This window comes from Camelus ferus, chromosome 11 (assembly GCF_009834535.1).
Source record: "Camelus ferus isolate YT-003-E chromosome 11, BCGSAC_Cfer_1.0, whole genome shotgun sequence".
NCBI lineage: Eukaryota > Metazoa > Chordata > Mammalia > Artiodactyla > Camelidae > Camelus > Camelus ferus.
The window spans coordinates 267,286-294,769 of record NC_045706.1 but is presented as its reverse complement, the minus strand read 5'-3'; the positions used below and the strand labels follow the sequence as shown (position 1 = coordinate 294,769).

At 54.7% G+C, this 27,484-nt stretch overlaps 2 protein-coding genes across 6 annotated transcripts; one reads left to right on the top strand and one right to left on the bottom strand.

The window, feature by feature from the left end:
* Nucleotides 1-3,345: 3,345 nt before the first annotated feature.
* ECHS1 (enoyl-CoA hydratase, short chain 1) lies at nt 3,346-10,004 on the bottom strand. Its single transcript, XM_032490572.1, has 8 exons — nt 9,843-10,004; nt 8,464-8,661; nt 7,899-8,026; nt 7,029-7,128; nt 5,676-5,780; nt 5,105-5,224; nt 4,485-4,552; nt 3,346-3,506 (listed from the first exon to the last, which is right to left on the bottom strand). Exons 1-8 carry the CDS (start codon nt 9,928-9,930, stop codon nt 3,441-3,443), a joined length of 873 nt encoding a protein of 290 aa, XP_032346463.1. The 5' UTR covers nt 9,931-10,004; the 3' UTR covers nt 3,346-3,440.
* Nucleotides 10,005-15,962: 5,958 nt separating this feature from the next.
* On the top strand, nt 15,963-26,608 carry PAOX (polyamine oxidase). 5 transcript variants are annotated; one of them, XM_006178828.3, is made up of 7 exons: nt 15,963-15,981; nt 19,020-19,506; nt 20,237-20,436; nt 21,785-22,037; nt 23,835-23,947; nt 24,424-24,581; nt 26,321-26,608. In XM_006178828.3, the coding sequence occupies exons 2-7, from the start codon at nt 19,226-19,228 to the stop codon at nt 26,462-26,464; spliced, it is 1,149 nt and encodes a 382-aa protein (XP_006178890.1). In that variant the 5' UTR covers nt 15,963-15,981; nt 19,020-19,225; the 3' UTR covers nt 26,465-26,608. The 5 variants fall into 5 exon arrangements, 3 of the variants coding, with proteins under 3 accessions (XP_006178890.1, XP_032346462.1, XP_032346461.1); XM_032490570.1 differs by lacking the exon at nt 15,963-15,981 and adding an exon at nt 17,749-18,461; XM_032490571.1 differs by lacking the exons at nt 15,963-15,981; nt 24,424-24,581 and adding an exon at nt 17,741-18,461 and having other exon boundaries at nt 26,321-26,550.
* Nucleotides 26,609-27,484: the final 876 nt, after the last annotated feature.

Here is a 27,484-nt window from a genome sequence, read left to right as displayed (position 1 = left end):
ATAGATAACAAAACCAGTGCTGAGACTAGAACAGCACAGGCTTTATTCAATGGCCAGTGAAGGGAGGAGCAGGGATCTAGTCTGCCAATCAACTTCTCCACCCAATGCGGGTGGAAAGACCAAATCTAAAGGAGAGTGGAGGTGAAAGGGAGGGAATCTGGAAGAGAGGGAGGTACACTCTTGACTTATCCAGGAATAGGGGTGTGGCTTGGACCCGGAACTGATGCAACTCTCCTTTCCAGTCCTTGTATGGGCTTTTCAGGTTGTTGTCAGTGGCAACTGTCAAATGTCCTGGCGCTGGTGGGTGTGCCGTTCAGCAGTTAATGAATTACAATGAGCGTATAATGAGGCTCAAGGTCGACTGGAAGGCAGATCCTCTGCCATCTTGGGCCTAGTTCGTTCTAACAGGTTGTTTTTTTCACTTCGCAGCTGCCTCCCGAGACTTAGATCAGAGCAGTTGGTTTCCATTCAACGGAGGGGCAGGGGTATGATGCTGGGGCAACAGCCTTGGTAACAGTCACAGATCTTCAAGATACACACAGAGGCTTTATGTGTGGGCTCCATGTTGAGCCAGTTTCTTGGCTTCTGCTGAACTGCCAGGACAGGGCACGCAGGTGAGTCTTGGACAGACTTCACAACTGGCCCTACAGACTTGGGTCCCCTTGCTCAAAATCGACTGTGAAGGCCCCTGCCCAGTGTGTGTGGAAAATTAAACCAGTGCTTGAATTTTCTCAGCTGTAAGGTCTCCTCCCGTGGATCCCCGTGCTTGCTTACCCTAGACTCAAGGGCAGATGGTGTGTCATCACCTCGTGCATCCTGGTCTGCATCTATCGCCACGAAGAATGCCCGGCCTGGCCTTCCGGGCTCCTGGCCCCCGGGAGAGCCTGATCCTCGCAGCCACTTGTCCCTGCTTCTGTAATAAGGCGTCAAACAGCCCTATTTGAAAAGACCATCACCATCATCTCAAGGGCGACTTCATCAGAACTCAGTGTCTGGGGAGGGTCCTGTCACATAACAGCACCACTGCCTCTTTCTCCAACTGACAGCATACGCAGGAGGGCAGAACAGCCTTCTGAGGGGAGACTGCAGAGCGCCCCCACCCAACCCGTACAAACAACCGGAACAAGGGCAGGTGGTCGTGGTGCTCAGGCAGCCAAAGCCTCACGGGCCACTTCAGCTCTTCCTCACATGCAGGTGGGTTTCTCCTTGGCCTTCAGCTCAGGTCCTGGGGTGGGGAGGGTACACGCTCCCAGCCCCAGCCCAGCCCAGCGCCATGACTACAATCCACACCTGCAGAAATGACCTCTGCTGGGCTTGTCGTCATGCTACCTGCCCAAACCTGGCTGTAGGACAAGGCGGAGGAAACACCTGTACCAGGTGCTCTCAGGTCTTTGCTGGACGGTGGGCTCCCTGGAGGAGGAGGGCTCCGAAGCCTGGGTCCTGACAGGCCAGGTGTACATCTTACCGTGGAGCCCTTCTTAGGCAGAGCTCTGCCCTGGGTTTTGAGTGGAACCCACTGTGCTTCCGACAGGTGGGACTCTCTGCAGAGCAAGACTGATGGGGTGGGGGTGGGGGACACGTGGCAGTCAGAGGGCCTCACCCCTCACCTGGCCCGTCTGTTAATCTGTAGCTGCTTTGTGTGCGCACCAGCACCGAGGGCCAGCAGAGGCCTCATGCCGCCTGGCGCCCACTTGTACAGACGTAGTTGTGCGGGCCTCAGCTTGGAGGGTCTGAGGACATTGATGCTGGGGCCTCTGACCCAGAGCAGCCACTGCCACCTTCACCTGCCCTCCTAGGCAGTAGGACACGGGCCTTAGTCCCACGCTCCAGACCTGTATGACTCTCCCACTGGACATTTGCTGTAGAATCTGGTGTAAAATGGAAAGTTAAGTGTTCTGAGCTGGGCTGTGACTTGAGAATTAAACAGATGTCCAGTGGGGGCAGAGCTGGTTTCCTGTAACTCTGGTCACTTGGTCACCCAGTGTCCTGTGAGGCCTTCCTGGGGTCTGAAGCCACCAAAGGAAACTTGGTGCATAAATTATACTCTCCCACAGCAAATGGCATGAAGGACCACACTGTGCCAGAGACTGTGGGTTCCAGGGCCTCCCCTAGTTCTGAGCCAGGTCTGGGAACGTGCACTTTAAACAAACACCCCTGGGATTCTGATGCAAGCAGTCCTAAGGTCAATCTTGGAGACTCAGCCCGCCCAGCACAGAGGAGACCAGAGAAGAGGCCCTGCTGACCAGCTGCCGGGGGCGGGCAGGCACCACAGCCCTGTTCCCACAGGTGCACCCACGGCCTCATCCTCAAGGACGTGCTCACACTGAGGTGCAAGGATTCACGTGGAGAACGTTCACCGCACTGTCGTACACGGTGGTTCTGAGTTAAGGAAATGGACACAGTCTAAACATCCAACACCATGCAAACAAGCAAATTACATGTACTTATTATAAAATATTTCAGGGCCATTGAAAGAAACACTAGCAGGAACGGTTTCAGCAATGAAAAGAAATGAAACTATTCTTGCTATAACCTGGATGGACTTTGGAAGTATTACACTAAATGCAGCGACAGAACGTAGAAAGCGGGTCACCAGGCCCGGGGGAGGGGAGCCGGGAGTTAGTGTCCAAAGGGTAGAGTTTGGGACGACGCAACAGTCTGGAGATGGATGAAGAACACTTAATGCTGCTCAAATGTACATTTAAAACGGTTAAAATGGCAAATTTTTTTTTATATTTTACCACAATAAGAAAGAATGCTAGTCTAACAAGAGACGAGGGTGCATTTGTATGACAGAAGCAGAGAGATGATGGGTGCGCTCTGCAGAAGTGTGTACACGGAATACCATTTCTGTACAAAGAAAAACCAAGTGTTTTTCTTCTTCTTTTCTTTCTTTAATGCAGGTGCTGGGGATTGAACCCAGGACCTCGTGCCTATTAAGCACACGTTCTACCTCTGAGCTATATCCTCCCCACCCTCGAATTCATACCTGAGTATGGGTGTGGGCACAGAAAAATCTTTCGAGAACTATGAACCTATGAGCAGTGGTTGTGCTTAGAGTGGGGTGGGGTGCTTTTTTTCTGCCTGAATGTTGTTACTTATAATAACAAAGAGGCTTTAAAAAAGTGATAGAACACTCAACCTAGAGATAATTGAAAAAAAGCGTATCCTTTTGTCAAGAGCGCGACTCTTCAATGGCCCCAGCGAGGCCTTCCCTGAGTGGCCACATCCACTGGGCGACCGAGCGGGGGCCTTTGCAACCACCAGGCGAAGGCCACCTCCATCCGGCGGAGCGTGAGCCCGCACAGCCCCGCACAGCCAGAGAGAAGCTGTGTGTCACTGACGCTGCGTTTAAAAGAGAAGGATTTATTTGCTTCTGAAACTGACAGGCTGTATTTTTCCTCTCGAAACAGAGGTTTGGAAGCACAGGCAGCCAGTTCTCACTGGTCTTTGAAGTTGGCCTTTCTCTTCTCCACAAAAGCAGTCATCCCTTCCTTCTGGTCCTCCTGGTGGGAAAAGGAAAAAGGCAGAGGTGGACATTCACTTCCTACTGGGTCGACGTTCCAGGCTCTGCCTGCAGGTTCCTCCCTGCTCTAGCCGTCCACACTCGCAGGGTGGCGAAGTGGGGGGAGGATTCTGCGTCGGGACCACCTGGAACACTGGGAATGATCTGGATTTCCTGACCAAGTAGGGCCAGCCTGGGAATGGGTATTTTATATTAAGACACTCCCACCCTTGCCCTGCCTTGGTGACGGTCACTCAGGAACCACTCACTAACCTACGTGTGACATAAACTCTTACCTACAGAGAACCTCAGATGCAAGTACTTGGGTCATTCACCAAATTATCACCTGGATCTAGTCATGATTTGTGTAAGGGAGTGTCCTGGGGGTCCAGAAGCAGGACAGGAGAATCTGAACCCTACGTCTGCCTCCTTTCTGCCGTGTGCACATGTGCACACAGACACATGTGCGCGCACACACGTGCTTGCACACACACACCTGCACTTCCTCAAGAGCCAAACCCATCCTAATCTTTTATAAACACCTAGATAAGACTTTCTGATAAGAAATGAATTTTAATGATTATTAAAAGAACATTTTAAGTTACTACCAGATATCCTAGAAAATAATGCTCTAAAGCTTCAGATTATAGTATAATACATTTAAGCCCCATCGCAAGTAATTGGAACAATCTAGGAAAATGACGGGTAAATGGACTGCATTTTAAGTTCAAGGGCGCCATTCCTGAGATCTTTTGTAACAGGAAATAACCCTGTAAAGTTTCTGTACTTCTTAACTTCCACACACTGGACTTATTTACAAAGATCAGTGCTCACTGATAGAACACATCTGATCCAGCTACGGGGAAGCTAACGGTTCTGACCAAAGAGAAACAGTATTTAGAGATAAAATCTACAAGGAAACTCGAGGAACTTCTCTGTGGGACCACCTGTGCTTCTCCACTTGAATGAGTTTACTCACAGTAGCAAAAGTTGAATAGAAGAGTTTCTTCTCCAACTTAATTCCCTCTGTTAATGTCATTTCAAAAGCTGAAAAGGAAAACCCTTAAGTTAGGAGCTGGGATGGTAGATGTGAGAATGTAGAACTTTTTGTGGTGATAGGAAACATCCCCCGGGGACCAATGTGGACTCTGATTTCACTGTGATTTAAACACAGCCTCCCTTCTCAAATGCGCCGCCCCAGCCAGAGGCCCCATGAAGCAGAAATGGGCAGGCCGAGCTGCTGGCTGAGAGGAGTCTCTCCAACCCAAGTCCCCGAGTTTCTCAGGAGCCGGACTTGGCTTCCTCGGGGGCTGCCAGCCCTTTCTGTGCTTCCCCTGCCTGCCAGCACCCTCCCAGCCGTCTGTCCCCCAAGGTTGGTCCTGCTACCAAGGGGAGCTCAGACCATTTCAACAGGATTTGGGAACAAGCAACTAGAAACTAGAACTCCACAGAAAGCCGCCACTGGAATACTGAGACTCCTAACAGTTTTTGTTCAGAACAGGTTGAGGTGTGTAACTCAGACCCCGACACATTAAGCTGCACGACTCCTCCCGCGCAGTCCTGGTGGCCTCCACCCTCTCCTCCTGGTGGAACACCTACCTGCGTTCACTGACTCTTTGGCCATTGCTGTCACAATTTTAGAGTTGCTGGCAATTTTTTCTGCACACTGGATGGCTTCTTCGACCAGTGTCTCAACAGGAAAAATTTTGCTCACAAGACCTGAAACACAAAAAGGTAAGCATGTGGAAACAGCTGGTTCTATCTCTCTAAGTCACGGTGCAGGCCCCCGGATACTGACAAGGCTGCAGAGACACAGGAGAGTCACACCGTCCCGAGGTGGGGCCAGCGCCCTTGGCTGCTGTGGTCACCAGCTCACTGTCACAGGTCACTGAGGAGTGCGGAGACAGCATGCCTGCAGGGGGCCTCGGAGACCCCCCATTGCTCATGTTGGCTTTGGGAAGTGGGATGGCTTCATTTTCATTCGTCAACCAGTATGTGTGTCTCAGTTCCTCCTTTGTACACAGTATCACAGTACCTCAGAGGCAGTGTGTCTCCTGGGCACCCAGGACACGTGAAAGCTCTGTGCTGACCGCCCATGGGAGCCTGGACCTGGCCCCCCCCCCCCCCCAGCAACCCGAGGGCAGTTCACCAGGGCAGCCCTGGCCTGTACCTGCTTGCTTGGCATCCTGAGCTGAGATCCAGTCACCAGTGAGGACCATCTCCATGGCCAGTGACTTTCCGACGGCACGGGTCAGCCTCTGGGTGCCCCCTGCACCTGTAGGGACAGAGGGCTGCTAGTCACAGCTAGCTCTGCGGCCAGCCCAAGCCAAGATGCCACAGACATGTTGTCCTCAAGTTCCGAGGGGCTAAAATGGGCTCCGTTGTGGGTGGGAGGGTGGGCAGTACCAAGGCGTCCAGCAGGTGGGGCAGCTAGAGGCAGCGAGAAACTTCAGGGGAAGCTCCTTTCCATACTTAGGCACCCACATCAGTGCAGAGTCAGACTTTGGACAGATGCATGGAACTCGCAGCTCAGGGCCCCTGACCCAATCCAAACCAGGGGACAGCTGGGGCCTCTGATCACAGCCTGCTCCGCTCGAGGTCCAGACAAGGTTGGGGCTCCTGCCTCTTGGGCCCTCTGAACACGCTCCCCTCCCAGACCCTGGGTACCCAACCAGCATGGACCTTTGCCTCCACAGGCCCCGCTCACCCTCCCACTCACCCAGGTCCTCCAGGTGGGAAGAGAGTGGTCTTCCCGGTCCCCCACCCCACGGTGAACCTGGAGAAAGCCAAGCGGACCAGAGGAGGAAACATCACAGGCCAGCAGACTCGGGCACCGCCCCCATGCGGTGAAGCCCTCGAGCACAGGGACGGGAAGAGCCTGGCGGTCAGGGAGGTCATACAGGGCTTCCCTCAGCCTCTCCTGCCCCCACAGCCACTCCCTGCCCCCACAGCCACTCCCTGCCCAGCCTGGCCAGCTCGGGAGATGACCTTGGCTCCAGGCTCTACACAGGGCAGGGACCCATGGGGACTGGAGACTGGCGCCCTCATCAGGTAGACCAAGGGACAGAGGCATCACTGTTGTCCCCTGCTCCTGTCAGCCTCCCCATGGGGGATCGAGTCCCTGCTCTGAACTTGGGTGAAGCTGTGGCACTTGCCCTGGCCACAGTTACCATGTCCTCCTCTCCGAGCTGCCGATCTGCAAGCCTCCGCTGTGGACGTGGCTCATGAGCAACAATCGGTGTGGCGACAGGCCACTGGGCGGCCAGCCTTTCCTGATGGCATCTGATGGGGCTCTGGCTGGCACAGCTCCGAGGCTCCCAGGCCACACTGAGCTGCGGTGCCCACCCAGGCCCGGTGTGCCGGCTGGCAGAGGGAGCAGCGTGAGGACAGACAGCCATCTCCTGTCCCACGTGACAGCCCCACGTGCTTGTCTGTCATTGGAGCAGCCCGTGTGCCCCTGAGACACGGCAGATTCTGGACATTTCCTTGAAGAGTTTATGCTGGAGTTATCATCACTCCTTACCTGGGATGGTTCCAATTAGGATTTCTGGCTGCCCAAACTGGGCTTTCTCTCCAGCATAAATGATGTCACACATCATAGCAAGTTCACAGCCACCTCCAAGCTGCAAAACAACATGAGGCACCACCAGGGGAACCCGGCCAAAAGTCACTCTACTTGCTTACTTACAATTTCTACTAAAACGAGACAGTAAAGGTTAGTGCAGAGGTACAAAGTCAGTTAACTGTTCCCGTAAACCACCTACACGTGGTCAGTTCTGGCGAACTTTCTGTAAGGGGCCAGACAGTAACTACTATTGGCTTTGTGGGTCCTACAGTGTCTGTGGTGGCCAGTCCTCTCTGCTGTGGGGAAACCGATGGGCCTCTGTGTTACAAGAACCTTGCCCACTGACCCCAAGGGAGCTGCATTAAGTAACCGTTAGGTGAAACGTCCGCCTCCCTTCTCTGCAGGCCACACGAGGCCCCAGCACCTCTAAGCAGGCCATGTGCCTCGGAGACCCCGATGCAACAAAGAGGGGCCGCAGAGCTTCCAATGGTAGGGAGAGAGGTTAGCTGACAGGGCAGCACAGGTTGGAAAGTCATCAAAACTAGGCAAAAAGCCAACACATGTATCCTTAACCTTGCAAGGGGGAGTAACAGGGCCACACCATGGACCAGGGGCTGGACTAGCAAAGAAACCCGAGCGCCAACAGCCGACACCCGCAAGGCAGATGCTGAAACACCTCCTCCCTCTACTCTTCAGCATCACTCAGCAGGAAAGGCCTGCGAGCCTGGGAACAAGACTTGGGCCCCCTCAAGATAAACATCGGTTCTGCACACAGTACAATTCTGCCAGGCATTCCGGGTGCAGGAGGAGCCGTGGGCTGACACTCACGGCGTAGCCATTGACAGCGGCTATGATGGGCTTCTTGACCCGGGTGAGTCGGTCCCAGTGGCTCAAGAACGCGCCAGAGTAACAGTCCTGGAATGTGTGGTTCTGCATTTCCTTGATGTCAGCTCCAGCTGGTGTGGAAACGAGGCCCCAGTTACCAGAGCAGAGACCCCACGACCGCTGCAGCCCCTCCATCAGAAGGTAGACACTGAGTGTCCCCATGGGTAGGTGCTGGGGGCAGTGGGGAATGGCCACGTGGACACATAGCTGGGCAGTGGGACAGAGCTGACGGGGGTGACGCAGAGGCACGTGGACAGGAAACAGACCAGAGGGGGACCTGGAGAAGGTTGGGCTCTCTCACTAGTTGCTCGCACACACAAGATCTGACTGCCTTGGAACAGACTGAACATTCAGCATCAGAGTGGCCCCTCCAAGCAGTTTGGGGTTCGTTTCCACCTTACATTTAAGTAAACCCCCAAGTTGCATGACCTCTTTTACACATTCAGAGGAGTAGGCCTACCTACCATGCCACGTGCCCTGGGCACACCTGGGCGACCTGCCACCTCACCTGCAAACGCCTTCTCCCCGCCCGTGAGGACAATGGCCCCCACAGCGGAGTCCTCCTCGAAGTCCTGCAGCGCCTGGTTGAGCTCCACCATCAGGCCATTGCAGAGCGCGTTGAGCACTTTGGGGCGGTTCAGCTGGATCAGCCCCACGTTGCTATTCTTCCCCTTCTTTGCTGTGACGATGTACTCGAAGCCTGCACCTGGGGAGAGGGGAAAAAGGATTTCCATCTCTGGAGGCATCACACAGTGGGCAGAGTGACCCCGACAGGACCCCGGAGGGCCCCTGCCCAGTCCTGGGTGGCTGCAGTGTGCAGCATGGGTGGCTGTGGATGTTTCCTTAAGTTAAAAAAAAAAAACAGCAATGAGCAGCAGCCTTCTCCTCCTGAACGTCCTATAGGTGCTGCCCAGAACGTGCACTACAGACGGTCTGTGACACTGCAGAAACAAGCGATGAGGACATTCCTGCTTTCGGGTGCCAACTAGGTGAAAGGGATTCAGTAGCAAACAACAGTGTTCCAGCCCTGCTGGGTGCACAGCCTGGTGGAAGACGTGCACAGCCAAAGGGCAATGGTCACAGCCTGGAGGGGCAGCGGGCTCAGATCTGGGGGCAAGCAGTGACCTGGAGAGGAAGGAGGTTAACCTGAGAAGACCAGATGTGTCTGCACATTGAGGTGGTTCCTTTCTTGAAGGGGGAAATTGGGATTACAGTACCTATCCCGTGGGCTTCTTGTGGGGAGGGTACCTGAAACCGGACATGTAAAGTGTTTACCCGCAGCAGCATGCCTGCCACATACAAGAGCAGGAAGTGACTGCTGCCGACCAGGAGGCAGCAGGGGTGGTCCAAGAAAACTTAGGTAAAACAAACTCATCTTGGTAGTTGGGTACGGGGACACTCAGGTGAAGGAAGAGGCCGCAGGGATTCCTCCCCAACCCAGGGAAGTGGCCTAGAGTTCCTGGGAGACACTGGGGTGGGGGTGCTCAGGAGAGTGGAAGAGGGGCGCCTGGTTGGCTGGGGAAGGCAGAATCTGAAGGTCCACCCGGTGGGCGTGGGTGCGCAGGCCTGGACGGAAGGCACTGCAGGACAGAACCTGTTTGACCCCTTCCAGTTCCAGTAGTGCTAACTTCACGTTCTTCTAAAGTTAGAGAAATTTCACAACCAACCACCAAACGCATAAATGGCCAGAGGTCTCAGCACTCAGTCCCGAGTCCCCGGAGTTGAGATGCCAGCGACGCTAGGGCTCAGCGAGCTCAGGGAGCAGGTGCTGGGAGTGGGGGCCAAACTGGACAGGGTCCCGTGCAGGGACGGGGCCGGGTCCCGGGTGAGGCCCGGGGGCCGCAGGTGCGGCGCGGAGCCGGGCCCGCCCCCCAGCCCCGCACTCACCCGAGGAGAAGGAGCGCGGCGCAGGGCACCCAGGCCAGGGGCGCAGCGGGGCGCGCACGCGGGGCAGCAAGGTGCGCAGGGCGGCCATGATACTCCCGGGACAACTGGCCAGTCGGCCCTCCTACCCCGCGGAGCCGGCCACCGGCCGCGCCAGTCAGCGCCCTCCACGCCCACGGGCCGGCATCGCGAGACCATGCTGGTATCGCGAGACCAGCCGGCCGGTGGAAGGGGCGGGGCGACGGGCATGCGCTTTGGGAACGAAGGTCAGGTGCGGGCTCAGAGGTCAGGGGACAAGGGTCAGGGGCGGGCGGGGGGGAGGGGACTAGAGCCAGGAAGTGGGAGGGGTGGGCGGGAGGAGGGTCTGCCGGGCAGGTTCTGCGCCGGGTTGGCGGGCCCCAGACCCCGGAAGTAGCCCTGAAGACCTGAGAGCAGCCCCACTGGGACGGGCCCCGGGTGGCGTCGAAACCCGCCTGAGCCAGGCGGTCCGACCGCCCGGAGACCCTCGGCGCCCGCTCGGGGTCGGCCCGGACGCTAGCGTGAGCGGGAGGGCCGCGGGGAGCCCGCCTGCGCGCAGGCCGGGGTCCAGGCCGGGGCGGACTCTGCGGAGCTGCCCACCCGGCCTGCGTCGCCCGCGTTCTCCTCTCGGCCCGGCCGGTTCGTTTGCCGCGCCCTTCCCGCCACTTCCCGGCGTGTCTGTGTGCGGGGCAGGCGTTCTCCCCGCTCCCGGTGAGACCTCGAGCCACACCTGCTCCGGCTCTGAGCCGGATGCAGGGCTGTGGGCCGCACAGAGCCTAGGCTCTGGAGCTTGCTCGGGCTGGCGGACTTCCCAGTGGCCTGGAATCCGCTCTCAGGTGCACGTTCAGGTGTAACCCCGCGCAGGAACGCAAACTCTGACAGTGGGTGCTGCGGCAGCGTGAGGGTTTATTGCAGGGCACCGAGCAAGTGACCCGAAGACCGACCCACTCAAATAACCCTACTTGGTCTCTGAGTTAGGGGATTTTTTTTTTTTTTTTTTTTTTTTTTAGGGGAAGAACAAAGAGGCTGGGATTAATTGTCATTCTGTGATATTTCTTAATCCAGTTTCAAGAGTCAAGGTGTCTCTGGTTTACATTCTCAGGCAAGGTGGTCTGTGGCTCCGGCGTCTGTTAGCTCATCTTATCCTGGAGAAGCAGCCAGCCCATGTACTTGTATGGACGACAGCAGTTTTAGTCGCCTGACTCTGCTTGATGTGTTCAGTCAGCACAGGGCTGAGGTCAGAGGGGACGAGAAAGGAAATTAAGTTTTGGTTGGAGAGGTTAATTATAAACTTCGTTTTAGATGGACTCAGTTTCAGTAGCAACAAGGAATCAGAGATAATACTGCTTTGCAGTGTGAGAAGGAGTTGGGGTAGAAGTAAGTGCTTAGGCAAGGAAAAGACGAGTAATTAGCAAAAATCCTTCCTTTCAGAGGCACCACGTAACTGGTTTTCTCATTGCTGAGCACTGCCTGTCAGGAGTGGCACACACCCACTCCCTTGTGTCTCTCCCTCTCCCGCTTGTTGGCCCTGAAGTGCTCTGAAGTGTGTGCGGTGTAATCACAGCAGCCGCACGAGGTGGCGGAGGCATGCTTTGCAACATTGGACAATTTGTATCACCGCGAAGTTTATGTGTTGATAGGGTTAGACGTACCAGGCATGAAGTATGATGCTGATCCTTTACATCGGTAACTGGCTAGCTACTGAATACTAGATTATGAATAGTTTTATTTTTTATAAAATAATATGTAATGAAACTTTAACAGTGAAGTTACCTATTTAAGTTACTTTGATTTATAAATTGTAAATGTTTAAACATACATTATTAGCCTCCATTTGTATTCTTGCCCAAGTTCTGCAAATTTAAAGGTGGAGATAAAAGATCACCTACAAATGAAAAGCAAAATGGTTATTTTCAAGGAAATAATAAAATCCAGACCATCATTGAAAACTCAGCAGAACTTTATTTCAAGACTGAGGATAGAATAAAGACATTTTCATGCAAACAGTAACAGACTACCAAAGACTTTTACCAAAGGAGACTGTGTCATTGTGGGCCGCAGGACTGACAGGCACCCCAAGGAAAATGGCCCCAACACAGAAGGTTTCTCTAACACCCCGGGGGCTGGTGTTGGGGCCAGGTGGCTTCTTTCCTCCATGAAGTAATTTAAGTAATTTAAGCACAAGTGACCAAAAAAATTTTACATTGTGTGTGTGTGTGTGTGTGTGTGTGTGTATGGGACTTCACCAAAATTAAAAACTTTAGTGTTTCAGAGGATACTATGAAGAAAGTGAAATGAGAGAAGAAAGTTTTGCAGGTCATATATCTGCTAAGGGTCTCGTGTCTAGAATATATAAAGAATGCTTTCAACTTGCTAATCTACGGAATAAAACAGCCAGTTATTTTACCAGCAAAATAGGTCAATTTGGGAACAGCAAATAACTGCAATTTGGGTAAGCAGGCTACAGCAAAAGCCATAGGCAATCCTTCAAACAAAGCAATTTTACAGAGAAAAAGGAGGAAGTTGGGAGGGGTGGTTTTGAAGGAAAGTCAGTTGGGGGAACATGAGAGTTCGGTGTGATGACAGGTTCTTGTTGGCTGAGTAGCTGGGGTAGTCACTACTGTAAGAGATGCCATGAGCATCTTTCCTGTCAGGACCTGTAGTGGAGGATGCTTCCGGTTGGGGTCTGTAGTGGACGTTCTTCCTTGAATTGACAGTCAAGTGGTTCCTGCATGAGAGCACTCCCTTCTGGCCTCCTCACTCCATTTTAGATGACGTTTTCCTTTATTAATGTTCACAAACTCAGTCATAAAAAGACAAGCCAGTTAAAAAGTGAGCAGAGGATTGAACAGACATTTCTCCAGTAAAGATCTACACATGGCTGACAAGCCCACAAAAAGATGCTCAACATTGTTAGTCACTAGGGAAACGCAAAACCACAATAAGACACTACATCCACTACAACGGCTACAGTTAGACAATGGTAAATCCTGTAAGGACCTGGAGAAACTGGAACCCTTATACACTGCTGGTGGGAATATAAAATGATGCAGTCACTTTGGAAAACAGTCTGGTGGTTCCTCAAAAGCTTAAACTTAGAGTTAGCATACAACTCAGCAATTCCACCCCTAGGTATATGCCCAAGAGAAGCAAAAACGTGTTTACACAAAAACTCGTACATGGTTGTTCATAGCAGCATGCTCATAATAGTCAAAAAGTGAGAGAACACCTAAATGCTTATCAACTCATGCGTGGATAAACAAAATGTGATTTATCCATACAATGGGTACATTAGCATTTATTAGCTTATACAATGGAACATTATTTGTCAATAAAGAGAAGTGATGTAGACTGATACGAGCTGCAGCAGGTATGGACCTTGAAAGCATGCCGAGTGGAAGGAAGAAGCCAGACCAAAGACCCCATGTTCTGTGACTCCAGTTATATGGAATGTCCAGAAAAGGCAAGTCCACAGAGGCAGGAGGTAGGTTAGTGGTTGCCAGGGGCTGCAGGAGTGGGCACTGGGTATCGTTACAGGGTTGGGGGTTTCTTTTCTGGGTGATGAAAATGTTCTAAGCGGGATGTAGTGGTGGTGGAACAACTCTAAATGCGCTGTCAGCCAGTGACACTGGCTGCACTGTAACTGGGTGAAGTACATGGCACGTGAGTACTAATCAACAAAGCTGTGTATGGAAAGGAGCAGCCCGGTTTAGTTAAGGCATGTGTGATGTCACTGGGCAGTTGCAGCCTCTACTGCCATAGGTGGCCCGTGGGCATCAGGAGAAGCCCATGGCTTTGTACCAGTCAGATTGAAATGGGGTGTGTCCTCTGTGTGCTAGAGCTGCTGCTGGTGGCCTGAGACCCAGCAGAACAGTCCAGTGCCCACCCATGGCCACATGAGCACGTGGGGCAGTGCTGGCAGACCAAGCACTGGTTGTAGCTGCTGCTTGACTCAAGCCGTGGTGCTGCATTCGGGGACAAACAGCATGACTGCCCTGCCTCCCTGCCCCCAACTCCTGGGGTCTAAGGTGCTCCCTCCCCCTGGCCATGAAGGCAGTGTGTCACATTCCCGTGACTTTGCCTTTTCTCCAGTCACCCCCAGTCTGCGCCCAGGCCCTCCCCCCAGGTGGTCTCAGGTGTGAGCGGGACCAGGGCGTTTTTACCCCTTGGTCTGCGTGGGCCACCTGGAGGAACCCAGCCAAGTGGTCCCTGCCTTCCTGTGGCAGAATCCTGCCGGTCACCGAGAGGCTCCAGGGGCTGAACCAGAAGTATGTGAGTCCCCTAGACCCGTCCTGGGAGCTCCTGCCAGGGCCAGTCAGGGCCAAATCTCAGACCTTCTAAGGAGACCTCCTTTACCGTCCTGATCTCTCCCAGGAGAAGACCGCTGACAGAGAGGAGGTGGCGGGCCAGAAGGAGGGGAGAAAGGCAGAGTGGACATCTTCCCTGAACCTTGGGGGAGCCGTGTGCCCGGAGAGGAACCTCTGAGGAGGGAGCTCCCTGAGCCAGGCCTTTGCTTCAGGCGGCAGACTGGAGATAAAGTGCCCCCTATGAACAGGGACACTAGGGCCAGGGCAGCTGCACCCCAGGCGGGCAGCTTTACTCGACTTGCCAGGAGGCCAGCCTTTTCCTCACAAGTTGCAGACGTCAGGTGGAGTGACAGGCCGGGGTCTGGCGGCAGCTTGATGTGGAGCGGAGCATGGGTGGGGCGGTAGCTGGGAGGTGGCACCGTCACCCTGGCTGCCTCTGGGCCCCTGTGGTCACCGCCGCCACCTAAGGCGCAACTTCCCGGATCCCTCGAGCCCCCACCCCGGTCCCGCATGCGCCACGCCCTGAAAGGTCCCACGCCTCTCCCACCATGCTTCACCTTTCAGCCTTCCCCGCGGGACCATGACCAGCGTGAAGCGAGCCACCAGGCAGTGTCCCACCCCGTCTGGGGAGTGGTCGGAGAGGTGGTTCTTGGAGATCGGGGGAGGCCGGGGGGTGCTCAGTGAGTTGGGGGGGGTGCTATCTTTTCGAGTTAGAGTTTTCTCCCCACATATGCCCAGGAGTGGATTGCAGGATTATATGGTAAGTCTATTTTCAGTTTTTTAAGGAGCCTCCTAACTGGTTTCCATGTGGCTGCACCAGTTTACATTCCTACCAACAGCATAGGAAGGTTCTTTTTCTCCACACCATCTCCAATATTTATTATTTTTTTAATTTAAATTTTTTGATTTACAATGTTGCATTAGTTTCTGGTGTACAGCATAGTGATTCAGATATGTACATCTGAAGAATATATATATATATTCTTTTTCCTTGCAGGTTACTATAAGCCATTGAATATAGTTCCTTGTGCTCTGCAGTAGGACCTTGTTGTCTATCTGTTCTGTACACAGTAGTTTGTAACAGCCAATCCCAAACTCCCAGTTTATCCCTCCCTCCCCCACAACCATTGTTTGTTTTCTGTGTCTATGAGCCTCTTTCTGTTTTGTAAATAAGTTTGTGTCATTTTTTTAGATTCCACATACGTGATATCGTATGGTATTTGTCTTTGACTGACTGACTTACCACACTTAGTATGATAATCTCTAGGTCCATCCATATTGCTGCAAATGACATTATTTCATTCCTTTTTATGGCTGAGTAGTAGTCCATTGTGTATAAATATACCACATCATCTTTTCCAATCATCTGTCCAACATTTATTATTTGTAGACTTTTTAATGATGGCCATTCTGGCCAGTGTGAAGTGATACCTCTTAGTTTTGACCAAACTTGTTCTTTTAAAAAATTTTATTATTTTTTACTTTCAAAATTGTTCTTTTAAAGGGCATGTTTCCTTGCATGCACATTTCATTGCAGGAGACTATCACATGTGTGTGTGTCTATTTTCTGCCTCCTCCCACTGAGCTCCATGCAGGCTGGGATTTTGTCCCTGTTACTCAGGGATGAGTCCTCAGCACCTTGATTATTTGAATAGGTACTCTATTCTTAGGCTTAAGAAGCAGGTGAATTCCTAAACCTCTTTCCACATTCCAGGCAGTGGCACTGGGTGACTGTCTGGTCCCCATCCTGGCAGCAGCCTAGAAGTCTGTTCTCTGTACAGAGGGATTCCAGGAGGGACCAGCAGGCACAGTTGAAGGTGGGTCTGCTGCCCCCAGAATGCCAACCCTCCCCACTCCTGTCCACTCTTTGACTTCAAAGATACTGGCAGCCTGGCCTATGTGCTCCAGGCAGGAGACCGGAAGACTCTGTCCAGGGAGCTTGACCAATTCAAAGGGAAGTACCTAGAGATACTGAGGGGGGTTCTCTGACAGCCTGCTGCCAGAGCACCCCAGAGTCAAGCTCAAATGTGATGGGCCCCACTCACAAACAGCCCTCTGGTCCACCATTCCTCATCACGAGGAGACAAACATAACCTGACATCTCAGAGAGCTTCTTTCTGGAAGATGGAGCCAAAAGAAACAGGAAAAAGAGAACCCAGAGTACAGTGACCGAGCAGGTGTCTGTCACTCATGTCCTTAGACAAGTGAGGATGTGCTCCCAGGAACATGAAGGAAGGAGAGAACCCTTCTCTCCTCTGAAAAGAAACATTTGTCCAAGAAGAAAGAGTTCCTGGTAATTAACACTATGACAGCAGAAACAAAAGCTCAATGGAAGAAATCCCGCAGGCAGCAGAGCAGAAATTCAAGGGCCAGGCTCGAAGTCTGACATCCTAAAATAAGGACTTTGGAAAGAGGTAACAAAAAACTGTCAGGGATTTTGCTCAGGGCGGAGTCACCAGCAGAAACGACTGACTAGTGAAAAAAATCAACGACATCATTTGCGGGGACAGAAGGATGGGAGTTTCCAGACTGAGGGCCCTTTGCATGCCCATCACAGTAAATAAAAATCAAGGCACCGTGTTGTGAAATTTCAGAAGATCTGAAAAACTGCCAGGGAGGAAAACGCCTCTGCTGCTTGTGAAGAATTAGAAACTAGAACGGCTGTGGGTTCTTCACAGAGCTCCCAGGAGGGAGGAGAAAGGAAGCAAATGCCTTCAGAGTCTGGAGGAAGGCGTTTCTGACCTGGAACTCTATGCCCAAGCAAACTACAAATCGAGTAGGAGGGCATGGTGACGACACCTGCAGCTTTGCAGTGTCTTCAGTGAAAACAGCCTTCTGAGGGGGGAGGTAGGGCTCAGCGCGCAGGAGGTCCTGGGTTCTATCCCCAGTCCCTCCCTTAAAAAACAATAAGTAGATAAATGAATGGACCTAATTATCTGCCCCACCCCCACCCCGCCAAGGGAAAACTAAAATCTCCCAGACACCTCCTGGCTTCCCCAGGAGAGTGAATCAAACAAGAAGAATATACAGCTGGGGGCAACACAGGGAGAGAAGGGGTCCTGTCCGAGAGGAAGATCCCAACAGAAAGACCACTTGCTCAGATTGGAGCTCACCCTTCTCCCTGCCCACCCTACGCCGCAGGGAACAGGCGGCCACAGGAAGTCCACGGAGGCAGCAGGCGGTGGCTCAGAGCTGCAGCCCCCAGGTGTGGCAGAGAAGGAACGATGTGCCACGGGGAGGTCTGGTAACCCTTTTAACAGAAGGCAGGAACCTTCTAATCCCAGCAAAGCCGTAGGAGGACCTGTCGGAACTAGAGGAATTCTCCGGAAATTCTGCACGCTTGTATGTGCCTCCCTCTCCTGGGGCCAGAGTGGGTCAGGGAGACACGTTTCTCCATTTACCCTTTATCTTGTCCTTTATGCGTCCTGTGTGTTTGAGACATGTGACTGCATACATTTACACACATACATACACATACGCAGAGAGCAGTGGCGTCCCCGGTAGGCTATGTCCCCGCCCGTCTCTGACGCCTCCGTACCCACCGGACCCCCTCTGGGACTTCCGTCCACGAGCTCCGCCGGTCCGGAGGTGAAGGCGTTCGGCCGCCCATCTCAGGCAGGAGGGAAGGCGCCTCCTCCGCCTTCTGGTCACCCTTTCCACGTCTCCTTTGGAAGGAGACACGACCCGCCAGGCCAGCCGGCCGGCCCGATTCTGTGTGGGGACGCTCGCCCACACCGCCCGGCAGCAGGGGACACACACCGACCCCTCCACGCTCGCCCTCGTCCTCCCGGGAGGCCGTCTGCCACAACCCCAGGCCGTGGGCCAAACCTCCAGGCGCAGCCCCACGCCCAGCTTAGAGGGGCGCGCGGAGCGGAGCGGGGCTGACGCGGGGGCGCGTGGCCCCGCGCCCCGGCCCCACCTCCCGCCCGGCTCCGCGCGCCTCGAGCCCCGCCACGCTCCCCGCTCCTCCTCCGGCCCCGCCCCGCGACCCCCAAACGCCTCCAGTCTCCTCCCCTCTCCCCGCCCCGCTTCGCTGGCCCGCCTCTGGTCTCCTCCCCGCTCCCTCAGCGCGGAGCCGCGGGGACGCGCGGGGACTGGTACTGGGACAGCGCGATGGAGTCGAGAAGTCGCAAGGCGGAGGCCCCGGGCAGTGGGCCGCGGGTGCTGGTGGTAGGCGGCGGCATCGCGGGGCTGGGCGCGGCGCAGAGGCTCTCTCGCCACCCGGCCTTCTCGCACCTGCGGGTTCTGGAGGCCACAGCCCGCGCCGGTGGCCGCATCCGTTCGGAGAGCAGCTTCGGTAACAGCCTCTCCCGGAACTCCTTCCTAGAAATCCTTCCCGGAACCCCTTCCCGGAACCCAGTTGGTGCCGCCGGAGCTCTGTCATCTGCTGGCTCTGCCTGCGTACAGGGTTAAGGGACCCGGAACCCTTTTCTGGTCCCTTGAGTGAATCCCCGCCGCGCCCCACTTACTTAGCCAAGGTTCGCTGGTCCCCGAAACTTAGCTGCCCACTGTGAGCAGGGCCGGCTCCTGCCGGGGAAGGAAACCCATGGCCCTACACAGTTGCCCGCGGTTCTGCCGCCGCAGGTAGCTCCCCCTCCAGCCTCGGGGTTTCCCATAAATGTGTCTCTGCCCCAGGCCTACCTCTGTGTCCTCCCTTGGCAGCGCGGGCCAGTCTCCCCGCCGCCCCCCCCCCCGCCCCCCGCCTGACAGGCCTTGCCAGGAGTCTGTGGTCCTCAGGGACTGCGTGGACCTCTGGCTGATTTTCAGAGCATATTTGGAAGGGTCGAGCTAGATGCGGTCCCAGAGGAGGGCTTCTGGGAAGGAACCTCAAGGTGGCATCTTCTGCCCCTCCCAGGTGGTGTGGTGGAGGTTGGCGCTCACTGGATCCATGGCCCTTCCCAGGGCAACCCCGTCTTCCAGCTGGCTGCTGAGTTTGGGCTGCTGGGCAAGAAGGAGCTGTCAGAGGAGAACCAGCTGATCGAGACCGGAGGTCACGTGGGCCTGCCCTCTGTGACCTACACCAGCTCGGGGGGAAGTGTGAGCCCTGAGCTGGTGGCGGAGATGGCCGGTCTGTTCTATGGTCTCATAGACCAGACCAGGGATTTCCTGCACGCGACCGAGAACCCGGTGCCCAGCGTTGGGGAGTTCCTCAAAAAGAGGATCCATCAGCGCATGGCCTGCTGGACAGAGGACGAGAAGACCAAGAAGCTCAAGCTGGCCATCCTGAACAGCCTCTTCAACCTGGAGTGCTGCGTGAGCGGTACGCACAGCATGGACCTTGTGGCCCTCGCGCCTTTCGGGGAGTACACTGTGCTGCCAGGGCTGGACTGCACCTTTGCTGGGTATGTGTGTACCCCACCCACCCAGACAGCCCTCCGTGCTCCAGGACCCCCCATTCCTCCAGGGTCCCTCCACGTACCTCGGGTCAAGCTTTGGAAGGCAGGGGATGGGTGGGAGGGACAGGGGGCTGTTTGTCTTCCCTGTTTTACAGAGATTGGTCATTTATTTCCTGAGTTTTGCTCATTTATGAAAAAGAAAAAATATTTTTAAGAAGAAGTGATTAAAAGAAGGAACTGTATCTCATAATGCTTTCTTCCTCCCATGGTCAGGCGGCCCTTTGCATGGAAGCACCGTGTGAAGGGCTTCAGCCTCAGAGAGGGGCAGGCAGGTGCTCCTCTGTGGTGGGTGGCCGTTTCCCACCAGGCACTCACAAGACCCTCCAGGACTGTCCTGCTGGGCTCTCCCCGGTGTCACCTCTGGCACTGTGGCCCTGAGGCCCCAGTGACTGAGCAGATGCCCAGAGCAGAGCTAGAGCCCTGGGCCGTGTGAGGCCGGAGCCTGTTCTCCATGAGTGCCTGGGGAGCTCTGCGCCCCTTTGCTCACTGAATCCTCGCATTAGAGCTGGAGGCATGAGGCCCCTGCCTCCTTGCCGTCCTCCCTGGCTGGGCCAGGCCCCCAGGTCGGGACCAGAGCAGCTCAGCTCCCCTATCTGCTGTGAACTTGGAGGGCTTGTTCCAGAGAGTCACCTCCAGGAGCTGGTCCTCTAAACCGCGCCAACCCCTCTGTCTCCAGGGGCTACCAGGGGCTCACGAGCCGCATGATGGCCTCCTTGCCCGAGGATGTGATGGTTTTTAACAAGCCTGTGAAGACTGTTCACTGGAATGGGTCCTTCCAGGAAGCCTCTGCTCCTGGGGAGACGTTTCCAGTGCTGGTGGAGTGTGAGGATGGAGACTGCTTCCCGGCACATCATGTTGTTGTCACCGTGCCCTTAGGTAAAGCGCACTTTTCTGTCTGGTTTCCTCCAGTTCCCCATCCCAGTGCCCTGGCCTCTGGTTTTCTCCAGCCTCACTGGCCCTGGGGTGTTTGTGGGCTACTAAGCTCACATTTTCATTCTGAGTTTCAGATAGAGTTACTCTCTTGTGCTTTGCAGCAATCATGTGCTTTGGAATTAAGTGTTTCACAGTAAGAGAAAATGCAGGGCAGCAGGTGTCTTGATCCTTTTGGGGTAATTATGGGAGAGTTGGGATGGCCTTGGGAGGTTCACCGAACTGCTTCCTTAGACATGGAGCAGGTGTGAAAGCCAGGTCTCAGGTTTAGGTCCCGGTAGTAACCGAGGAAGGAGTCCCACGTATAATCCTATTTAATTCTAGATCTGATGCTTTAGACGGAAGCCTTGGAGTAGCAGCTGGCAGTGTGATGAAAGATGGAGGTGGCTGAAGGCAAGCCGTGCCTGCTTATCTCTTACTCCTCGGGCAGCAGCCTGGGGCACGCCTGTCCCATCCCCTGTCTGACAGATGCCAGCAGAGCAAAGTCACTTAACTGCCCAAGTTCACCAAGTGAGCAGGTGCCAGAGCTGATGTAAGAGGAAGAGTGAGAGTCTCCGCCCGCCCCCCCCACCTTCCCAACCCCGCCGACCCCGGCGCGCTGCCCACCTGCCACATCTGTTCTTTACAGCCACACTGTGTTTTCTTGTATATAGGTGTCATTACTCCATGTTGGTGGAAATTTACGTTGTTTTCGCTTGTTCTGTTGCACACAGTGTTGTACCTGTACGTTTAAAAACACTCGTGGGCACATACTTGTAGGATCAGTTCTAGCAGCGGGAGCTGCTGGTTTAAGATCTGCACAGAGAGGGCCCGTTTCCTGCCGGGTTGTTTTCGTCCTTTTTTTAGGGACCTGCGAGAGGGTTGTTTTGTCCTTTTTTTAGGGACCTGCGAGATTGGCTGGTGCTTCCCGTGTTTCACCCCCTTGTGGTTTGCCTTTGGGCTAAATGCAGATTCATTCTTATGCAGCTTCTGGATAAAGTCATGTCTATTTCGCTGCCCCTCTCAGCCAGTCCTGGAGGGCTCAGGAGTGAGAACTGTCCCTGCAGAGCAGTTTGCGGCTGGTGTGTGAACTGTCGCCACCTGGCCAGATGTTCACAGGGCCTATCGCATCCCTCCACTTCGGTGCTGGCTGCCTGAGGCCAGAGTCCGGACGGATGATGAACGGCCAGCCTGCGTGGCTCCTGAGAGACTCCTTCCCGGCCTCTCCTGACCGGGTCAGGGAGCGTGCCCACGACGGTTGATTCCAGTGTCAGAGGCTCATATAGTGTAAGCCCCGTCCAATTATGAATTCCAGGTTTTCTGAAGGAGCATCTGGACAGCTTCTTTGAGCCTCCGCTGCCCAGTGAGAAGGCAGAAGCCACCAGGAAAATAGGCTTTGGGACCAACAATAAAATCTTTCTGGAGTTTGAGGAACCCTTCTGGCAGCCGGACTGCCAGTACATCCAGCTGGTGTGGGAGGACACGTCGCCCCTGGAGGATGCCACCCTCAAGCTGCAGGACGCCTGGTTCAAGAAACTTATTGGCTTTTTGGTCCTGCCTGCCTTCAAGTACGTACACATCCCAAGCTTCTGTGAGGTGCCCTGGGTGTGAGCTCTGACTGTGGGTCCAGCAGTGTCGACCCTCTGTGAGGTGTTTCTGGAGGGCTTGACAGGGTGGGGGTCCCAAGGGCATCCTAAGGCATGGGACAGACACCTGGGCCCACCCCCTGTGGGAGTCAGTGTTAACTCAGGATGTAAGACCGTGGGTAATTTAGGGAGGGAGGGACTGGCTCTTCCGGCAACATCATCGCACAGCGTGTTGTGCTCAGCTGGTGGATGTGACTCCAGGTTTCCACGCAGAGACTTGGAGGGGTTGGGGGCCACATTCTCGGCCTGGAGGCATGGGGAGATGGATACATTTCCACGGCCCGCCAGCCTGGCTCACCCCCATGACCATGAGAGCAGGGTGTGTGGGCTCCTGCAGCCTGGGAGGGGGACGGGTGTCTCCTCTGCATTGAAGATGCAGCTGACATCCAGGGGGTTGAGGACGGTTGGGCAGTGAGCAGCGACTGGCTTGGCCAACTGCTCCAGGCTCAGGATGTCGACGACAATGGTCCCGGGGACCTTGGGCGCCTTCGTGGGACACGCCATGGCCCTGGGCAGTGACTCTCACACTGTGGTCTCAGGATCCGCCTTTTCTACTCTTAAAAATTATTCAGGATCTTAAAGAGCTTTTGTTCATGTGGGTTATATCTGTGCATTTATCACATTAGCAATTAATCTGAGAAATTTAAAAATGTTTATTCTTCAAATGACAGTAAAGCTATTCCACATTAACATAAATAACACTTTTGAACAAAAAACAACTGCATTTCTAAAACAGACTTTAGTGAGAAGAGTGGCAATGTTTTGTCTCTTTTGCAAGCGTCTTTAGTGTCTGGATAATAGGAGGTAACTGGAGCCCATGGCTGCCCTGCATTGGTTCCGCAGTCTGGGTGGAGTGTGTGAAGCACGCTGTAGACCTGTGCTTGGGAAGAGGAGTAACCTTTACTTGGTTTTCAGATAACTGCGGGTGTTCTTTGGTGCTGCGCCAGGACTCAGGAGGTTGAAGGCAGTTCTGTAGAGGTCGGCTGCAGTGTGGAGCCTGAAACCATTTGGTGGATTTTGCATCTTACTCTGCCTCTGTTTGTCTGTCTCGCCCTTTGAATGGTCTTTAACCCACCCACGTTTCGGTCATTCGGAAAGGAAGGATTCATGTAGTCTTCCAAGTGTTGAAACATTTCACCGTACAATGTGAATAATTAAATTTATTACCATCACCCCTGGTCCCAGAAAAGTCTGCGTTGGGCCGGCTGAACTGTTGGTGGCAGAGGCAAGCTTCTAAAATTCTAATTTTTGCTCGAGAGCCTCAGTTTTGTCATCAGCAATAAATACTTGCTGTTGTTTTCCTTGTAAGAGACACACTCTGCTCATTTTTGAGAAAGTGTCTGCCAGATACCCAGGCCCCAAACCCCCATTTGTGAAAGATGCAGTGGTCCACTGGCGGCTCACGTGTGCCCGGTCCCCCCCATCCTGCCACGTGGGGTGTTAGAAAGACTTGCTCTCAAGGCTCAGGACTTGATGCGGCTGCTTCGCGGTATGCCCTGCCCTGCCACGAGCGGGGCGCTCCCCTGCGCGTGGGTCTGCTAGCGGGCTTGTGCTGAGGCCCCGGCTCTGCTGAGGGCGGCTGTTCCCACCACGACTCCTGAGCACCGGGCGGATGTCGGATGGAAACGGCAGACCTGGGAGTCTGACCAAGCAGGCCCTGGGAGGGTACTCCGGGAGTGGTGCCACACTTGGGAGCCCAGCGCTGTTCTCTCCATGCAGGTCTGCCCACGTGCTCTGCGGCTTCATCGCTGGGCTGGAGTCCGAGTTCATGGAGACACTGTCGGATGAGGACGTGCTCTTGTCTCTGACCCAGCTGCTTCGCCGGGTGACAGGTAGGGGCCTGGGGGCCGCGGCACCACCTCCGCCCTGGCGGCTGCTCTCTGATGGGACCCAGACTCCCAAGGGTGAGGGGGTCTCTCCTGGGACAATCCTCCTGTGCTAGTGGGCCACCAGAAGTCCTGGTCTCTGAGGACCAAAGTGACTTTACAACCCCTTCCCACTTCTCTGTTCTAAAATCTGCCCCCAGGATGGGTGCGGTGTCCTTGACGAGAGCTTTACAGATGAGGTGCTGCGGCTCCGGAAAGGCAGTGGTGCCACCCCATTGCCCGGTGGGGAATCCAGCCTCCGCGCAGGCGGTGGCGGCCAGCAGAGTTGGGGGACCGGGGAGCCTCTTACTTACACTCTCTGTGCCCTGGTTTTTTTCCCCGGGCAGTTTCTCTGATTTTGAACCGCTCAGTCTTTAAAGTGAGAGACTCACTGCAGACGTCCAGGCGGATGTTGGGTTAACGCGTGCGCCTCTCTGGTCCAGGGAACCCGCAGCTCCCCGCACCCAGGAGTGTGCTGAGGTCGCGCTGGCACAGTGCCCCGTACACCAGGGGCTCCTACAGCTATGTGGCCGTGGGCAGCTCCGGGGACGACATTGACCTGCTAGCTCAGCCCCTCCCTGCGGACGGCAAGGAGGCCCAGGTACGATGTGGGTGCCCAAGTGAGGGCACTGGGGTCCCCACTGCAGGGTCCAGAGCCCAGGACAGTCCTGTGAAGGCTGGGAGATGCTGAGGGGAGTGGAGACCTGGGACTCTGAGATTCAGAGTCCATTTCTTTTGGAAACTAAGAGTAATTCTTAAATGTGTTATTTTTATCAGAATTATACATGCTCATAGCTTAAAGCATCAGAGGACTGTCCGGTGCTGGCTAACAAAATAAGAAAAGGACCTAATGTAGCATGCTGGTGGGGGGCATACCATGGACCCTCCCAGACTGTTCTTCTGGCTGATTCTGATCTCTGAATCTACCGGATCTCCAAATAACATGCTATCTACCACTTTCTACAAAACATGTAATTGTGGGAAACTTTCCATGTTACAAAGGTGGGCAGAGCCTTTGAGCTCCTGTCTCCGGTTTCGTGTCTGTCTGTTCACGGCATCTTGTGGCGCCGCCTGTTGTCAGGCTCGTCCCACAGGTGCTGTAGCTTTGTCTGCAGATATTTCCGTGGGCATCTCCAAAAGATCGAGGACACACTCTTAAAATACATCACCATAACCGTGTTGTCATATGTAAACATTCACGGTTGCCCCACACCACCCAGCAGTCGTGCTTGGTGTCCAAGTCTTGTTTGGTGGTGTCGCTCTTGAACTTTCGGTTTGAGGCATGACTGATTGAATTCTGACTAAGTCACATCAGTTTTAGTGTCCCTGCACTCCTCTCCCCGCCCTCCCAGGTGTGGTGCAGTAGTTCTGGTGGGACCTCCTCACTTCCAATGTCTTGTTTGCTGCGGGCACTGTCCACACCTGGGCTGTGAGGGGCCACAGTCTCTTTTCCAGGGGTGGAAACAACCACTTTCCTTTGCTGACAGATTCTGTAGGTGGGCAACGTGGGACAGGCTTGTTTCTGTCCTGTGATGTCTGGCATCTCAGCTGCGAGAATGACCCGCTGGGGGTGACCATGGGCCGGGGCAGGGGTCCTCTGAGGCTGCTTCTCTCACATGTCTTCCCTGGCTGGAGGACTTGAAGGACTCAAGTGCCTGCCCTTGGCCTCTCTGTGTGGCTTGGGCTCCCTCCCAGCGTGGCGGCCCAGGGCTCCAGCACCAGCATTCCGCGGAGTGGGCACTGCTGCTCCTGTGACTGAGTGAAGAGGTCTTGCCTCACTAACTGGACAAAGCGGCCACAAGCCTGCCCAGATTCAAGGTAGAGGAGTGTCCAAGACTTCACAGCCGCGCAAAAGCCCCACGTTGGGTGCAAAGTGCTCTTTTGGCAGCCACATCCCTCGGGGCTTTGAAGATGTTCCCCACGTTGCTGCTGGGAGGTCCGAAGCCCTTGTGATTCACCTGGTTTTCAAATATCCAAGGAAGCAGGAAGAGCAGGAGCCCCACACTTGCTGGCAGTCATTCCGCTTCTCCTGGAATTCTCTTGAATTATCACAGCTTTTTTTCTTCCTTTTCACTTTTTCTGGATTTTGCTCTGTGTTTTGGGTGATGCTCTCCACGCTGCGTTCTGTGCTTACATTTAATTCTGGGTGTGCTGCACTGTTGTTGCTCTTTTCAGTGTAGCAGCCATGGTGCTGGCCCTGGTGTCCTGGTCACATCAGGCGCGGGATTAGGGGAAGAACAAAGCCCCACACCTGCCCCACACCTGCCGTTGGCCGCAGGGGAGAGGCGTGGGGCCTGTGGCCAACCCAGGCACACACCCTGACCTCACCCTTCTTTGCAGCCCCAGGTGCTGTTTGCGGGAGAAGCCACACACCGGACGTTTTACTCCACCACACACGGGGCTCTGCTGTCCGGCTGGAGAGAGGCTGACCGGCTCATTGCTCTGCAGGACCCACATGCCCAGCAGCCCGGACCCAGGCTGTGAGCCCTCCGCTCACTCTGAGCCCAGCTCTGCCACTCCGGAGCTGGGGGTCCTTTCCTCTGATGGACGACGTTCAGTCTGGCTCAAGACTGAAGATGTTAGTGTCACTGGGGGTCAGCTGTCTAATTTCTCAAGTCTCTGGGGTCCCGCCAGGGCTGGGCTCGAGCCGAGCGTGAGGTCTTCCTGGAGAGAGAGACATGAGATGCTGCTGCTGCTGTGGTCGCTGGAACATAAAGTGTGTTAAAGCATCCTGTGTCCGGAGTCGTCCTCATGGCTGCGGCGTTCATCACTCTGCCTTTGTCTTGCCCTGGGCCCTGGTCACTGCAGGGCCCTGTGCCCCCAGTAGGTGGCTCACCTCCCCCCAACACCCCCTCACCCTGGGTGTGTGAGGCCACGTATCCCCGAGTTCTCACTGCTGGTGGCAGTGTAGCTGCTGGCCCTCCCCAGTGTTCCATCAGCAGACACGTGGTCAGGCACCAGCTGCCCCTGGGTTGGGTGAGGGCCAATGAGTGGGAGACAGGAGGGCAGAGCGGCAGGACACCCTGTTCTGACCTGGGGCCCCAGGTTTCCTGGAGAAAGTGAACAATGAGGCCTGAAGAGGAGTGGGGCACCCTGGGCAGTATTGGAGGGAGTGTGGGAGTGTGTCCAGGTACCCTGGGTGCTGTCCTCAGCTGCCCCAATCCTGCCTACTGCATCGGCAGTGTCCCGGGGAGCAGGCTACAGGGCCCCTGCTGCAGAGCTGAAGAGGGGACAGAGGCCTCAAGGTGAGGCCGGCAACGGCCAGTCTCACGGCTGCCAGGCCGAGCTTGGGTGTCTTTGCAGGACTGTCCTGGGGGAGGCGGTGCAGCTGGAGGCTGGCACTTTGGATTTAAAGTTGAAATCTGACTACATTTATGTGGGCTATTGGAACACGAAGAGAATTTCAGGTTCATCGTAGTAATAGGTTTAATTTAGCAGAACAGCAGTCAGCATTTGCAAAGAGTTTGTCATATTAAAACCCAGAGTACTTGACAAAGAAAAGCA